Source organism: Lycorma delicatula, chromosome 2 (assembly GCF_047948215.1).
Source record: "Lycorma delicatula isolate Av1 chromosome 2, ASM4794821v1, whole genome shotgun sequence".
Taxonomy (NCBI): Eukaryota; Metazoa; Arthropoda; class Insecta; order Hemiptera; family Fulgoridae; genus Lycorma; species Lycorma delicatula.
The window spans coordinates 219,447,289-219,464,722 of record NC_134456.1 but is presented as its reverse complement, the minus strand read 5'-3'; the positions used below and the strand labels follow the sequence as shown (position 1 = coordinate 219,464,722).

Here is a 17,434-nt window from a genome sequence, read left to right as displayed (position 1 = left end):
ATTTACAAATTGGAAATCATTTAAAAGTTTCAGTTGGTAAAGAGACTACAGATCGTGTATACAGTGCATTCACTGCCACAACTGGAAAGTCAGTTAGGCAGGCTAGTTATGAACTGCAAATTCCTCGTTTCACTGATCACAACATTGTTCAGAAGTGGCTCCTTCTGCGAGCATACAAGTTACAACTCCTTCATCAGATTAAACAAAATGATTGTCGCCTGTAATATCAGTCTGCTGCATAGGTAATGCACAGTGTCAAAAAAATCCTAATTATCTTGATATGTTATAATTAAATGATGAGGCAACTTTTCATACTTGCGGGACGATAACAGACACAACTGTCAAATTTGGGGTACTGAAAACCCATATACAGTAATAAACAATGAAAGGAACAAGTCTGCTTAGGACTGCACAAAAATGGTGGCATCATTGATCCGTTTTTTCACAGAGCCCACTTTTTTATTATATTTATTTCTGTATTTAATTTATTTTTATTATTTTGTCTATAACGGATCACTCAATCATATTTGTATACGTGTTAATTTTGTGAGACCAAGCTATTCTATGAATGGTAGTTTTATTGGCTGTGGGTTTCCTGTATACTGAAGTTACAATTTGATTATTTTTATTAATTTCAATACTAATATCTATAAAATTTATTGTTCCATTTATATATTTCAAAAGTAAATTTAAAATTTTTATAATATGAATTAAGCTTATTTAAAATTATGAGGTGTTCATTATATATAACTAGACTATAAACAACAAAAACATCATCAACATAATGAGTCCATAATAAAACATTATGTGTATGAATAATGCACTATAAATAATGTAAACTATTTTACTCTCAAAATCTTATAAGTAAATTTCAGACATGATACCTGACAAAGGAAATGCCATAGGTAAGGTTATTTTCCTGTGCATAACATTAAATTTAAAGTAATTCTGTTGGCATATATTAACATTCTATTTCAGATATTAATAGTAATTTAGAAATATTGGAAATTAAGAAAGGAGATATAAAAAATAATAATATAATAAAAATCTCGATATTTTGAAAAATTATTACATATATAAATGTTGGCAGGGATATATATATATGTATATATAAATAGCTCTAGAAAACAGATTACTCAAAATAGAAAAAGCATACAATATCACGAAGAATATCTACAACAAGAAACGCTGAAACTACATAAAGTACAGGACGTATTAAGAATAGAGGAAATAGAGAGAAGAATCTTATGGAAAATATTAGGCCCAAAAAACAACATAGGACTAGATTATAAACAAAGATCAAACCAAGAGCTATATTCCAAAATAGAAAAAATAACAGATGTAATCAGGAAAAGAAGACTGCAATTCTATGGACACATATACAGAATGGAGAACACCTGACTTAACAAAACAGATCTTCACTCTACTAAACACTCACAAGAACAAGATAACCTGGCTTAAAGAAATAGACAATGACCTAGTAAACAATTCAATAGACTCAGTCATTTTAAAAGACAGAGCAACATTCAGAAAAACAATACAGGAATTAGAGTTTCAGGAGAGGAAAAACTCACTTGTAGAAGAGGGAGAAAATGGACTCAAGAAGACAAAGAACACCACTCTAGAAAAATGAAAGAAGCATGGGCTAAAAGGTTGATAGCGTATCCTCTAAATGGGCTATTCGAAAAGAAAAAAAATGTTGGCAGGGATTCAACTTGATCAACTTACAAACAGAATTTGAGGAGGACACATTTATAAAAGCTACAATAGATAACAGGAGTTTGATTACATAACATCTTATTTAATAGTATAGTACTATAGTTAGTATTGGTTTGCCATATACATGTAGTAAGTTTTTATTTTATTTTTAATTATATCATATATTTTATATGTAATTTTAATTTTAATTTTAATTTTTTATATTTTAATTCTTATGTTTAATATGCAATTTTATACAAAGTACTTCACACAAAAAAATCTAAAACTGAAGATGCAGGTTATCGGGAAAGTACTTTTATAGGAATCATATGAAAAAATAAGGAGAGTTATTTTATTTTATTTTCTGGATCACATTGAATCATACATATTTAAATATGCATACATATATATATATATATATATATATATATATATATATATATATATATATATATATATATATATATTTATTATGGACTACGGTTTCAGTTATATATATATATTTAGCTCTTTGAGAGATGTTCTAAAAAGTAGAGATGTCAATACATCATATGATTCATATGTACAGAATTGTACTGTATTTTTTTGGAGTTAAGAGGACTTCAAAATGTTGAGAATTCTAAGAAAATAAACCGGGTATCCAAAATAATGATCCATTACAATATTATCCCTTCTTTAGAAGTCAAAACTATAATAGCAATGGAAAGTAAAACAAACTACTACATACTACCCATGAGGCATACTACTTTTACTGATATTTTCTATAAAAAAACTAAAATTAAAAATATGTCTTAAAATCTATGCCAATAAATTGTTTTCAGATAGCACTTATAAAGATTGTAAATACATACACATGTAAATCATAAAATTATTCATATCTTCATTGAGTTCACCTTCAGGAAATCAGACTTAAATCTGAGATGAACAAAAGTTCTTAAGTAAATCAACAATTACATTCTAAAACAAGATAATCAATAAGAATAAATCAAATATGATAATAAACATTAGCTAAATAGAAATAATACCTCGACAAACACAGTTACATTTAGATTTTGAGGCCTGCCATCATAATTACAGATTCTTGGAAACAGAGTGGCAATAATCATAATGTCTTCAGATTTTTCTACTTTTTTATATTCTATATTTAAATCATTTTTGTTATTCAAGACTTTTTTCTGCAATGGGAGAAGTATATGAACTGAAGGCAGTGGGCATAAACCTCCATTTCTTATTATTACAGTCTGATATACTGTAGTTTCCACCACAACATAACCAAAATCTACAAGAAAAGAAGAAACTCAATAATAAATAATTTTAAATAATAAATACATAATTTAATCCATGCTATAATCAATCTATACACTATTATGTTTCCTCAGATCATGTTTCTAGCTAATAAGCAATTATTAATAAATACAAGAGGGAGATATATTAAGTTTGTTGCATATGATTTACCCAAATGTTACATCAATCTTTAAAAGCATTTCTGACCCTATTAGTCCTGGAGCTAGTGCAATTTTTCATGACTATTTTACACAATGCTGAAAGTGTGTTAATTTTTAGTTTAATAAACAACATAGAGAAAAAAGTCTGTACTAAAATACCATAGTACAGTTTTTTTTTGTGATAATACGATGAAAATTTGAAACATTTTTGTGTGAATTTTTTAATCATTTATATCAAACAATTTTTTTTTCACAAATTATTAACCACAACCAATACAAAGAACCAATTGCTAGACATTTTGGTCAGTTCTAGACCATAAGTAGATGTTATGATCCTGTAAAGTTTTGTTCAGTTTTAGATTTACTTACAAGCTTATATTATTTTAAAAATGACTTTGCCCTAAAATTTGAAAAAAATTTACAAAAAAAAAAAATTGAGGGATTTTTTATATGATATTGTACCATATCTTTCAATTGACTGCAATGCAATGTTGCCAACTAATGAATGTTTAGGAGTGACATTGTGTATCATTCTGCTTTGTTTATATCATGCTTTAACTTTATATATATTATATGCAGCTGATTCAACCCACCGCAAGGTTACAGCCTCTGTCATGCCCTACCCAAAAATTCCACAGGAGCCCACCCCAGATTGGAGAGAGGCATATCAAGATCTTTCCTGTTTCCAGGAAAATAATGAAAAACACCTGTACCCATTTTCATTGCAATCAGTGCGTGTACCAAAATATAACACAATTTAGCTTTTTTTTTACATGGATAGTAGTTTTTTTACAAGGTAAATACAGTAGTTTGATATAAACATTAAGGGATATGTTACATATCTAAAGAAAAAACAATGTTTTGATGGTTAGAGGGAATACTGAATTTCAATACCAATCTCGACTTCTTCAGATCCATAAAAAATGATTTAGTGAATTTAATGTCATTTTCTGAAAATGATATCTATTTATCATAAATCACATAAAAAAAATTACAGTACATGCTTTGGCTGAATACACAATTAAGTATAATTTATAAATAATACCTAAAAGAAATTCCTAATGAAATCAGAATTTAGTAAATCCAAACAGTTTTTTAAATATTCATTAACTTTTTAATGAATATTTTTTAATTAGTAACCATCTCATTTCACTGAATATATTTTTATTATTCTAACATACAATTATTATTCGAGTATACAATACTATTTCTATAAACAATTTCACTTTATAATAAATATTCTTTATTACAGCAATCCAATACTTTAATCCCTTCTAGATCGCATTTTAAATTTAATGACTTTATCTCCTCGCACCAAATAAAGTACTCTGCTTGGAGGATAGATTCAGAATATACGTCATTGATTTTTAGTTCATCCACTTTTCAAGACTAGCTGAACCTGGCAAAAGAACTTGAAAATTTTTTGAAGATTCTGGAATGCCGTCTAGCTGCCTACACATGTGTTTGGAATGTGATACGCAAATGTTGCATTTCTGGCTAGTGGGAAATCCCCAGTAATTAATTATTTTTACTAGTATTGCATCAGAGTGAGTGTAGCACTCATACATTGAGTAATGGCAGGTTAAAATGGCATTAATGACTAGGGAGATGATATGTACCACAGATTTATCTCAAATTTTGTAAAAATACTTTTGAGATGTTATACATTATGAAAATGTAAAATGCTAAAAATGGATCTTTTGGACCCAACTTACTAGATATTACCCCTGAATGATAAAATATAATTATTGTCAGGTGATGGGGGCTGCAGCCTCCATCACATGACAATTTCAGTGGGGCTATATAGACCTCTTAACTCACCGCTTGCTACGTGCTGCTATGATAAACTTTTTTAAATAAGAACAAAAATACATGTTTACCCTATAGGGTACTTCTCAAACAATGAAATGGCACAATGAAATTTTGTTTTAAAAATTTAACAAGTAATTAGACATGAGCTTATCAAATAGAAACAACAAAAAAAATAACAGCTGTGGAAAAATTATCACAACAACCAGAAAACGGTATGATAAAGTTACTCTGTCAAAACAAACAGGTTTGTTTTGACACTCCTTTATCCAGCATGATTCACAGGCAAAAAACATTCCATTTAACAGAATGCAAAGAGAGGCAGTGAGAAAAACAGTTCACATTTCAGACAGCAATAATACAAGGTCTGTTCAGAAAATAACAGACATGTTTAATTTCATGCCAACAGAGATATTTAGTAATGTGTGGTTGGCAGCATTGTATTCAGCATAACCTCCTCTGTAACCACATATTCTTGGATTGTTGTTATCTTATTCAACGTGTTTAAGTGTTAGCAATTTTTGTAATGTGTGATTTTCAGGAGCAACGATACAACATAAAATTTTGCATGAAACTTTTTTTTAAACCCTATTTCCCTGGGCCATACATACAGTTAAGTAAAACTCAGCCTAGGAGAGTATCCTTCTAACTCTAAGGGGCCTTCCCAGTTACTGGCAGTAAATCCGGCATGGCAGGTCGGCCCCCTGGTTGGATCTATTCTTGCATCTGCCTCAAATTTGCCAGGGGAGGTTAACTGGGTCTGACTATGTTGTTCCCGAGCCCTCCCCAGGAACTGGGACTCGATCATCCATTTGCCTGCCTCTAATGTCGGGAAAGGGTAACCAGGCTGACTATGTCATTCCCAGGCTCCACCCGATGACTGGGTCTCGATCCTGTTTTTTTTTTAATCCTGGCCTATAACTCCCCAGGAGTCCCTGATCGATCATTGGAACCTGCACACCTCAGCATGGTGGTCCTTACGGCCGAGGCTATCTGCCCAGCCCTAATCTAATGACCCCTTCTTTGGTCTCCTGCATCCTTAGCTTGTAGAATAGATGTTACAAACATATTGTATGCCCCCCAATTGTCATTGGAAATTAAAATATGCTGTATCAAACTTTCCGGTTGCACCCATCCAAGCCCATGAGTTTTCAGAACATTCCATCCCACACACAACAACAACTTGTGTTCTACTGAGTCCTCCCCGCTGCAGTAAATACAGCAGGGAAAACTCTGCTTAACTATTCTGTGAAGGTAATGTTCGAAGGAACCATGACCAGTGAGTGTCTGCGAAATGTAAAAGTTAACCTTTTTGCTAGGAGTATATCTTTTAAACTTTGCTCCAAACCAAACAGAAGTTCAATGTAAAAACTTACAAAAATTCAATCTAACAAAGAAATGCTTCATTAAGATAATGGAAAAAAATAACATTCAAGACATCTTCTTAGAAGAAAAGCAAAAAAAAGAAGGTTTTTAAGTGTTAAAAACTACAACCCACAACAGAAAATTTGTTTTTCAATAAAATCAAAAAAAAAAAGAAAAGTCTACTAAAAAAGTATTAAGAAGGAACTTAAAGAAAACAAGTACTAAAACTATGTAGAATACAGAAAATGACTACAGAAATATAATATGGATATATTATATATATTATTATATATTATAAAATATATATGGAGGTTAACTATAATTAAACCAAAAAATAAAAGACAAACAGAAATGGTAGAACCATAACATTTTGGGTGGTGAGAGTTTTAGCAGGGGTGGCTCCATATCAAAAAATCATGTTTTAACTTTTGGATATTCATTATTTAAAAAACTAAAAATTTTGTATAGGAATTAAAATGAGAATGCATACACATATTTTTAATTTTTATCCAAAATGAGTTGTGCTAAAAAAAAATAATCTTTTAAATAAAATGTCAAAAAAATCATTGGTTTTTTATTATACTATTTAAAATATAAAATAAGCAGTGAACAGGGCCAATTTAAATTTACGATTGACAGCATCACTACTGAGTAGAGAAAAGTGTATGCATTGTTTCTCACAATGAGGAAAGAGATAACAAATTTGTGTGCGTCCATTTGACTGTTATTTTTGATAATTTCTATACAATTTTTTTGAGCAACTTAGTCTTGAGTAATATTATTCTCAACCATTATGGTCATGGCCTTCATCATACACTTAATAAACACAAATTCTTTTATTTCTTAATTTTTACGCATATTAACCCTAGAATGGTACGTATACGCCTATTAGACGTAGTTCAGTAGTTGAACAGCCGCCATTTTGTTTTGGAGGAGAATAATACCCCTGCCTTCTAGATATACTACACCTGACTCTCCATTGGAGGATTAGTGTACTTCAAACCTCAGAAGTGTTCACATCAAGGTCAGTGCATTTTTTCTAACAAATCCTACCACGCCTCTCAGGCGTGTTGGTACTATTCTTGATGTATTTTTTTTTTGCTAAATATAGCAAGCTATAATGCTTACATTATTTATTTGCACAATTTTTTTATGAAAAATAATGGTGACAAGAAGCCTTTGTCAAGATTTCACTTCCTCATGAAATTGGCCGATCAACTGTCAATTCCGTGGATGATGGAGAGACTGAAACAGTCACACATGCCTCTAACCTACGAAGCATCATAAAAGATTGTCTCGGTGTGACGGATGCACCTGTTGAAATACAAGCGGCATCAAAATCTGAAAAAAGGCAGTATTGTACGTACTGTTCTTATAAGAAGAAAAGAATGAGTAAAATGACCTGCTGCAACTGCAGAAAGCCAGTGTGTGGCGAACATTGTTTCAACATTTGCCAAGTTTGTAAAAAATAATAAATTTATGACCAATTTTTGTTTAAATCTCATTAAAGTGTTTTTTATATACCTCATCCTTTCATTTAAACATTTTTACCTGCTTGAAAAAATTCCTGGGAATCGAATTCAAATTTATTTTCTATAATGATGTTTTCTTACTTGCAGTTTTGTTTAATATTTTAATTCTAAGAGCAGTTTTTCATTCTATGATATGTAGTAAGTATGCAAATAGAAGAAGATTTAACATTTATTGACATTTACAGAATTTAAAATATTTATTATACCATTTTTTGGCACTTTTCAGGGCTGTACGTCTATAAGACGTATAGGTACCATTCACTATTGTTGTGTATAGGTACTATTCTAGGGTTAAAGAAATTTATACATAAAAGCACTTAAATTAAATTTGCTACATACTTCATATAATCACAACTTTGCTATAGCCAAGTCTACTGTGTGACTCGAATCTAAACAGGTAGCATCTTCAAAGGAATTAACTTCTAATAGGAGTTAATGTTTTAACATCTTAATTTTATGGGATGTTGGTTATTAAATACTTGACTTTCTAAAAACCCCTAACAAAAAAAATTGGATGCTGAAAAATCAAGTGAACTGGCTCGCCACATGAGTTTCCACATCAGGAATACAATGACTAGGAAGAAATTCTGTAAATCTATTTTGGAACTTGAATGATATGGCTCTTAGTTTTACTTCGGTGAAAAATAGGATTCCTTATTTACTGGATGATAAGTTCAGAAACTAAAATGAATATCTAACATGAGAACTTAACACACTCTAGTGACCACCTTTCTCTAACGCATAAGTTCAATATAATTACGAAAGAGAATGCACGTTGCAGAACTGTAAAGTGGTTTATCATGAAGTGCATTAGTACTTTAAATTTTATGGAGGTGGAATTTTGAGGTTTGTAAAATATGCTGTATGCTGGCTTCAAACAGGAGCTGAGGGACATAGTTTGATACGAACTGAATTCAATGGCTTCTTTACGTAATGTACTTACATTGTTTGCTTTCTTTTTTACTATGTGGCTGACAGCATCAAAATTTTGAACAAAACCTTAATAAGAACAACTGGTGGAACAGAATGATTACAATGAAAATCAAACTAATTCCTAAGACCACTTTTTTCTTTTTCTTTTTTTTTTTACTTTTAAAACCATAATGGATCACTTTGGTTCATTTTTTGGTAAGTTCTTTCTTTTCTTGTTGATTTGTTGTTTTTCAGCTTTTCTTTTTGCCAGTAATTTCTAAGGGTTTCAGATCTTCTTGCACTTTCTTCTTCAGAGTACACCCGGCTAGGCTAATTGTTTTCTTGGGTTTTGATAGGAATCTTGTTTCTATATTTTTTAATTTCTCATAGTTTCCGGTTTTCGTTTTTAGGTTTTCACGGGTTTTGTCTAATTCTTCCATGTTCTGTACTTCGTATAACCAGTTCGGTCTGCTTTTCTTGTTCCAGAAAAGTTTGATTATCCGTCTGATAAGTCTGGTCTCTTCCATTCTGAAAATATGTCCTAGAAAGGAAATTCTCTTCTTTCTAAATTTATGTTATCGGGATGATCGTTTTGTAAATCTCTTCGTTTGGAATAATTCTCCAAATCGCGTCTTTTTTAATGTTTTTCCCGATGCATCGGCGTAGAATCTATATTTCAATCTTTTCCAGTTTGTCGGTAAACCTTGTCTAGTACGGTCCAAATATGGCTTCGTATCCGTAAAGTATTTCTGGTTGGATAACTGAGTTATAATGTCTTATTTTTGTGTTTATGGACATGCATTTTTTGTTTTAGATGTTTTGTGTTTTTATTGTGGCTTTGATGAGTTTATTTAATCTTTCATTCCAATTTGGTTTACTTGGAGGTTGTGTGTGATGTTTTCCCCCAAATGTAGTCCCCAAAGTGGACTAAGTTCACTTTGTATGATCACAAATCTGTCATAATTTCTGTAAAAGGAGTTAACAGCAAAAGCACATTACATTACAGTCCCTAATTCCATTGTAACTATAACATAGTGTATATTATTAAATAATACAACAATACTATTAAAAAAAATACTGAAATGCAATAAATACAACATGCGTTGTCTGATTAAATAATTCAATTAGGAATTAACTATATAAAGTTAAAATTTCTATGACAAACCGTAATCTGGATATAAAAGGTATATAAATCACCCAGCCCTTTTGTGGCTTGAGTAAAAAATTTTATGAGATTACAACTCGCTCATATTATCTGTATAAAATTTCAACTTTGTATGACAAACCAATATCGATTTAATCAGTCATATATTAACTTAATTAATATTAATTTAAAAAAAAAAAAATCATGTAAGTTTTTTAAATATTTACCAGTTTTAGACAATAAATAAATTTTTACCATACATGAAAAATAAGTTGGTTAATCCAGTCTCAGGAAAAGAAAAAAATCGGTTTTTATCCTCACTCATAAGTGGGGGAATAAAATACTATTGAACACAATCGTAAAGTATGTTACTTACTAAGAGCGATTAAATTATGAAAAAAATTTACCTACCCTTTGGGTAAAAGTTTTGAGATGCAGGAGCACTACCTACATGTCTCCTTGATCAATTGTAACCCAAAATTAAATAGTAATACCTTGCATACAGAAATCATTGTGTGGAATTTCATCCAGATTGGTTTCCTTGATATCTCTAGATATCAAGCAGCAGGCCAACCATGTATATCCTTCTGGAATTTTTCAATGCTAAAAATTATGCTTTTTTGTTAGAGAGAGTCATGAAATATCAAGATCTGGAAAACCCCTGACGTAAAATTTGACTTGGTTAGCATATTTTACATTATATAGTATTCTGTACAGTTAGAGAATTATTACATAGCCAGAAGAGTAAAAATAAAATAGTATGAAAATTCTAGAGGCCAACTATTAGCACAGAAAAAGATTTTTTAGAAAATTATTTTTCTATTAAAAAATATAAAACAGATCGTAAATAGGCAAATGAAGTTTAAAAATGATACATGGATCATATTCACAAAACTGTCTTAATTAAACTTCCTCTGAAAGATTTGCTATCCAGCCTTTAATGTTAAATTAAAAAAAGTTTTATTTTTAAAGAATGATACTGAAAAGAGTGAAAATTTGGTGAAAGCACTCTACTTAGAAAGGGTTCCTGCCTTACATGTTGTATACTTCTAAGATCAACATATGGACTGGATTAACTAATGGGATTTGGATTGGATCAGAATACATCAATTTATTTCTTCATTGTCATATAATGTATAATGAAATAATCAGCACGAAAAACATATAAGATGCAAAATTATATTTACCTAGTATGTACTCAGGAACTGTAATGCCTTGAATGATTGCTTTCAATCCATAGTTATGCCGAAAAGCAGATGGATCCTTAGTGAAGACATACACCAGTGCTCTTTCTAAAGCTAAATCTATATCAGAGATACTTGGAATATCATCCTTAAAAAAATTGAATAAAAAATACATAAATGATCTTTAATTAATCTGTCAATAAGATAGTAATTAGAGTATCAGAATACACAGTAATATTTTTAACCTCTTGTTTCAGGTTGTTTTTATTTATTTATTCTTTATTACTAATCCCCATTATACTTCCGGAGCCATTTTTCAGAATATTATTATTTTTTTTTTAAATCGTTATTCTTCTATCTCCACATTGAAATTTATATCATAATGAAATTCTGGCTTGTGTAGAAACTATATTGTAATCATACAACTATTCCTACGAAGTGTATAATAAAAACCAAACTAGAGTTTATGCTCCATCTTGTTATACTATTCTAATGTAGGTATCAGAATTTTGAAAAGGTTTTCCACATAAGACATAACATCCATTTATACAAAGTTACAACTGTACATTTTTAATGCAACTTTCCAAAGCCTTGTGGAAGTGCAGCTTTTTTCACATTGTGAAAATGTCAAGAAGTCTTCCAAACTACAACACTTTCACAATTACCCCTTTCTTATAATATAATATCCTAGAGGCATCTGATATTTAAAATTGTTTTTTATAACATTCATCAGGTTTTATTATCTGTTGTGAATTCAAACTTTTTGGTTGTATGTGAAAATGAAAGATCATAATGTAGCTAACTGCTACTATACAATGTTCTAACAAAATTTAAATATTTTTTTCACAGTAGTAAAATAAAAGATTTAAATTGCTTAGGTTTCATAAATTTTTATGTATTCTTTCTCCAAATTATCCTTCATAAAACTAAAAATGTACATTTTAACAGTAAGTTTGTTCTTACTTTAGTGTAATAAAGCAATACAAACTTACTTCATTATACTTAAGCTAAACTGCAGATCCTTACATGTGTGCATATGCTTAATTTAAAAAGATAGTAGATGTGCTCTTGTAGAGTGTGTGTGTGTGTGTGTATGTGTATATGTGTTTTAGGATAGCAGCATGCTGTTGTGTATTTATTGTAGGCAAAATGACTCCATGCAAAATATGTTAATAAGAAATGTTATCTGTTCACTTTGAAAAGTGATTCAGCAATGCATAACTGAGTAGATTAATTCCCTCAAAGTTATTAAATCTCTATATTAACTTAAAAAATTATGTTTAAAAGTTAATAACTCACCAGAATGTCTTGTACAGATTATGGAAGAACTAACTATGCAGCAGATGATGGAAATTACTCAAGCTGACATTTGGGGTATAAATGATACTATAGTAATTTAGTGTTCTTAAGAGACAACTCCTAAAGCAAAATTCTTATCATTTGAATTTCTGAAAAGTGTCCTCATATATGTCCATATAACTGACTGAGAAATACAAAATAAAATCTTGATTCAATGCATTACTAACATCCTAATTTAAGCAAGAAATTAAAGGGGGTTTTACAGTCCACCTACAACCTGAATTTTAGATCATCTAAGTGATATGTCTGTGATTATTTGTTTGGTCCATAAAACCTCACCCGGTTGGCAAATCTTATCCAGATAATGAAAATAAGGATACGAAGCACAAATATGGCTGAGACAACAGCCCAAAATCCTTTTGCAACTGGTTTTGGATCACTGATCAAATAAGTACATCAATGTTTGTGGAATCAAGTTGAAAAAAAATGAATTTCTGTTAATTTATGTACATTTAAAAAAATGTAAGATAAAACAAAAAGTACAATAATAAACATCCAGAATAATTTAGAGTTGTATAATTAGGCTATTTTGCTTAACTTGCATAAGCAGTAACAAGTTATGGTATATTACCTGAAACCCAATAAAGACCCAGTCTTTAAATTCTTCTGATGGTTCTTCAATATTATTTGAACTTTTTTTAGAGGCAAAGAATGATGATGTTAACTGTCCAATAGCAAAATACATAAGTCTAATAGGAATTCGAGGCATTGGAGAGCGGGGTAAATTAATACTGACTTGAGGCATAACACCATAACCTTTGACCTTCACAATGAATGGATTCAAATGATTAACCTATAAAAAAACTCATGTTTAATCATACATAATAATAAGAATAACAATGATGATGAATATAATAAGTAAATAGGTAAACACAAAAGTTTTACTAAACCTAACTTTTATTAAACAACATAAAGCTATACAGAAAGAGGTGAAAACTAATTATTGTAAATGTCATGTTTTAGTACTACATTTCCATAAACAGTCAATTTTCATAAAACTTGTACTTTTTTAAAATTTTGACAAGGAATCCTATTAATTACATAATAAAATCTGTTTCAGAAATGTTAATTTTTGCATTTATAATTGGAATTCAGGGAAGTTTTCATAATGCTGTTGTGGACATGATAAAATGGTGACATCAAAGTAAACTTGTTAACAAAACCAAGTGTTATGCTAAGCAATCTTTGTTTAACATATCTTAAGGGAAAGTGGTAATCTAGCTCTGATCACGTGCATCAAGACACTATTTAAAAATAGTTTATAAACAAATTTAATTATTATTTTAAGATAACATTGATTTAAAGTGTAATTTCATGTTTGACACATGGGTTGTATTCCTCAATTTTTATTATACTATATAATGGGAAGGTGATCTTCCAAGTAATGATAATCTACAGGTTTTAACATTAAAAGCTTTTTGTCTTGTACGTTTAATATATGCAGTTTTCATCCAAAAAAAATTTGGAAGATATATGTGATTAAATTAATGTGTATAAAAATTTGTAGTCAACAGCTAACTTTTTCAGATGAAACAGGTTAATATAGGTACCTTTACTTCAGTTATCATATATATTATAAATATGTAAACCTGATTTACATATTTTCCTTGAAAAATGGAAAAGCACCTGGAGGAGATGGGGGTCACTGCAGAGTCCATCAAGGTTGGAGGTGCTGTTCTGATTCAGCGACTTAATGTGCTCCTTCAAACCATCTGGTGGATGGAAAAGGTACCAGCTACCTGGAAAAAGGCTCTCATCATTCCAATCCACAAGGGCAATAGTCAAGACTGCAATAACTACCGTGGCAATAAGTCTTCTACCAATTGTTGGCAAAGTTTCATAAAAGTCATCCAAGCATGCCTGCAGAAATTTTGTGAGCAATTACGATGCGAGGAGCAAGCTGGCTTTTGACCAAACCGAGGATGCCGTGACCAGATATTTGTCATTTATTTAATAAAAAACTCAACAGTCTTGGAATGAATTCTGCCACTACTCATTTCATACCCAATTGTTCACACAATCCATAAAATTCCAGCCTCTTCAACAGGAAATAAAATCTCCAACAGTGATTTGACGGTAATTATCATGTCAATTATGGGATACTAAGGATGTATGATTAACAAAATTTAATGTTTGTTTGAATTGTAAATTTTATAAAATTAAAGATAGAGTTATAGCAATACCACAGCAACCATTTTGTGAAAACATCCATTAACAATCATGATTGCGAGTAGCGACATCGATTACATACCTATAATTGATAGAGGTCTGACAGATCACAATCTCCTTTATTTTATCAATATTATCATTATATCAGAACCCTACACATAACATTTTTTTGATTGACAGCATTCTTGAAACAATTTGTACCAGTCATTAACCCTTGATGTTGACATAACATCCTAGCCAATAGCCTTCTCTAACATTTTCACCACTTCATTATACTTTATTCCATTTTTAATAAAAAAATTTAATGCAGTATCTTTGTCCTGCTGATTTCAAACAAAAATCATGTCCAGAACACAATACATACTCAGCTGCCATCAGTTGCCAAATTTTAATTACGTATCTAATATGGCTAAAAATATTGGCATTCATTATATAAACAATGCAACGCAATGCATGGGAAAAAAACAAACTCAATCAAAAAGACATAAAATTCAGAATTTTAAAATTCTCATTTTTTTTAACACACCTTGTATTTTTGTGTACATATGTCAGTAAGTTACATTACTTTACTGCACAAGTACTGTTATAAGTTGTTTGTAAATATTTCACTTACAGTGAGTTTTCAACAAGGTGTTTATAATCTAATTTAAATGTGGTGAAAAAACAAAAATCACTACATAGATTAAATAAATGTACAGAGGTACAAAAACAACAGAGGTTTCTATTACTTTTTAAGAAGACCACAAATAGTAGCATTATGAAGTAGTACCTTAATTAAAGAATGTACTTCCAATTAATCCCAAAAAGTCCTTTAAAGAAGGAAAAACTTCATTTTAAAAGTATTTTTGAAGTCATTCTTTACTTTTGAAGTATTTTGAAAACGAATCGATAAATATTTAATAATTATAAAACATAATAGTCCTTCTACAAATAAGTAAAGAAGATTCATTCACATAAAAACTAATCTAGAGTACAGTTTAAAAAAAAATTTTTAAATCAATATATTTAATAAGATTAAAGAAGTGTAATACCTGTATGGAAAAACTACTGTCCAATTCAAGTGATACTGATGGATAATAGGTTACATTAAAAGTGACACTATCATTAGGACCAAGCGTTCCTTTACATGGTTCTACGAAAAATAAACCTGTATTAAACTCTGAACAAGAAAATTCAAGTGAGGATCTTTTTACTCTCAATAATTCTTTTTTAATGTCCTCCTGAACTTCAATTTCAAAATGTATACTTATCTCTCCCAAATTTTTTAGAGTAACAGAATTTACATGTTCATCACAGTATGTCTGAAAAATTTCTAGAATTAAATACATAAAGAAAGAAAAAGTAATATATTTAATTATATTACTAACTGATACCAGGCTTTATCTAAAAAAAAAGAAATAAAACTGATTAGGTGTATTTTTTTATTTAAAGTTGACTATCTTTTAATAATATTCAAAATATAATAATTAAAACAACATTTTTTCCATATCTTTGAAACAATAACATACCACACTCAGCCATCCTTAATTTAAATTATACATGTCAACTTTTAGTAAAAATTAGAGGTTTAGTTGTAAAAATCTCAAACTGTAAATCTAAGTTTATAAAACAGTTATGTTTTTCTAAAATGTACTAGACTATTTTTCAGTCACTTAAAATTGAAAGTCATCAAAACAAACAGATGTTTTCATTAATAAACTGGTACAGTTATCAAGTTAAAAAATTATAGATGTAAAAACACAGGTAAGAAGCACCTACTATACCTATTGTCATACTTAGTTTATTTATTAATAGCCATATAATAATTACACAAATATATATAATATCAATAAAATAAAAGTTTACATATAAGTTAACATAAATAAAAGTTAATTACTTTTTATATATATATATATATATACACATACACACACACACACACACACACACACACACACACACAAGGTGCTACCCAAAAGATAGATCTGCTGCCGCTAGATGTGGCTAACAGTACTCTTTGTGAATCATTGTTCCAGCAGCTGTGACGGAGAGAGGCTGCATTGTTGACTTTCGTGCAGTTGTGTAATGTGTTTTACTGCTTCGGCAGTAAAACACGTTACATAACTGCAAGTTCTAGATGACAGATTTTAAAGAGCAAAGAACCTGCATCAAACTTTGCTTCATGCCTAAAAAAATTGGTGCAGAAACCCATCGCATGTTTGTGGAAGCATTTGGTGACGATTCCATGAGTAAAAGTAAAACTTTTTTTTGGTACAAACAATTCAAAAATGGACGAATGACAGTCGATGATGATAAGCGTTCAGAAAGACCATCAACAAGTGCAACACGGAAAACATTGTGAAAGTGCGAGAGGCTATTGTTGCAGATCGTAGACAAACAATCCATGACGTTTGTGCAATCGTACAAATGTCATATGGGTTCGTGCAACGCATCTTGTCGAACAATTTGAACATGAGAAGCATTGCTGCAAAATTCGTACCAAGACTGTTGAACAGCGACCAGAAACAAAATCGCGTAGCTGTCTGTAGTGAATTGAAAACTTCAGCCAAAAAATTCCCCACCCACCCTATTTGCCTGACCTTGCCACATGCGACTTTTTTCTCTTTCCGAAAATAAAATTTCAATTGAAAGGCCGTCGATTTAACACAATTGAGGAGATTCAGGAAGAAATGTAGAATGTGCTTTGAACACTTACACCTGTGCTACTTCCAGGGATGCATGGAATCATGGGAAAAATCATGGATTTTGGGATCACAGTATCAATGCCCAAGGGGATTACTTTGAAGGAGACAGTGAAAATTATAAGTTATGGTAAGC

General features: G+C 30.3%; 1 protein-coding gene across 1 annotated transcript in view; it reads right to left on the bottom strand.

Annotated features, from left to right (window-relative positions):
• Nucleotides 1-2,702: 2,702 nt before the first annotated feature.
• Nucleotides 2,703-17,434, bottom strand: part of LOC142320066 (hydrocephalus-inducing protein homolog) — a 95,554-nt gene continuing 80,822 nt past the window's right edge. The window contains exons 13-16 of the mRNA XM_075357742.1: nt 15,649-15,918; nt 13,020-13,241; nt 11,093-11,237; nt 2,703-2,977 (exon numbers count right to left, since the gene is read on the bottom strand). Coding sequence (XP_075213857.1) covers nt 2,703-2,977; nt 11,093-11,237; nt 13,020-13,241; nt 15,649-15,918 — 912 coding nt within the window. The remainder of the gene's footprint in view (nt 2,978-11,092; nt 11,238-13,019; nt 13,242-15,648; nt 15,919-17,434) is intronic.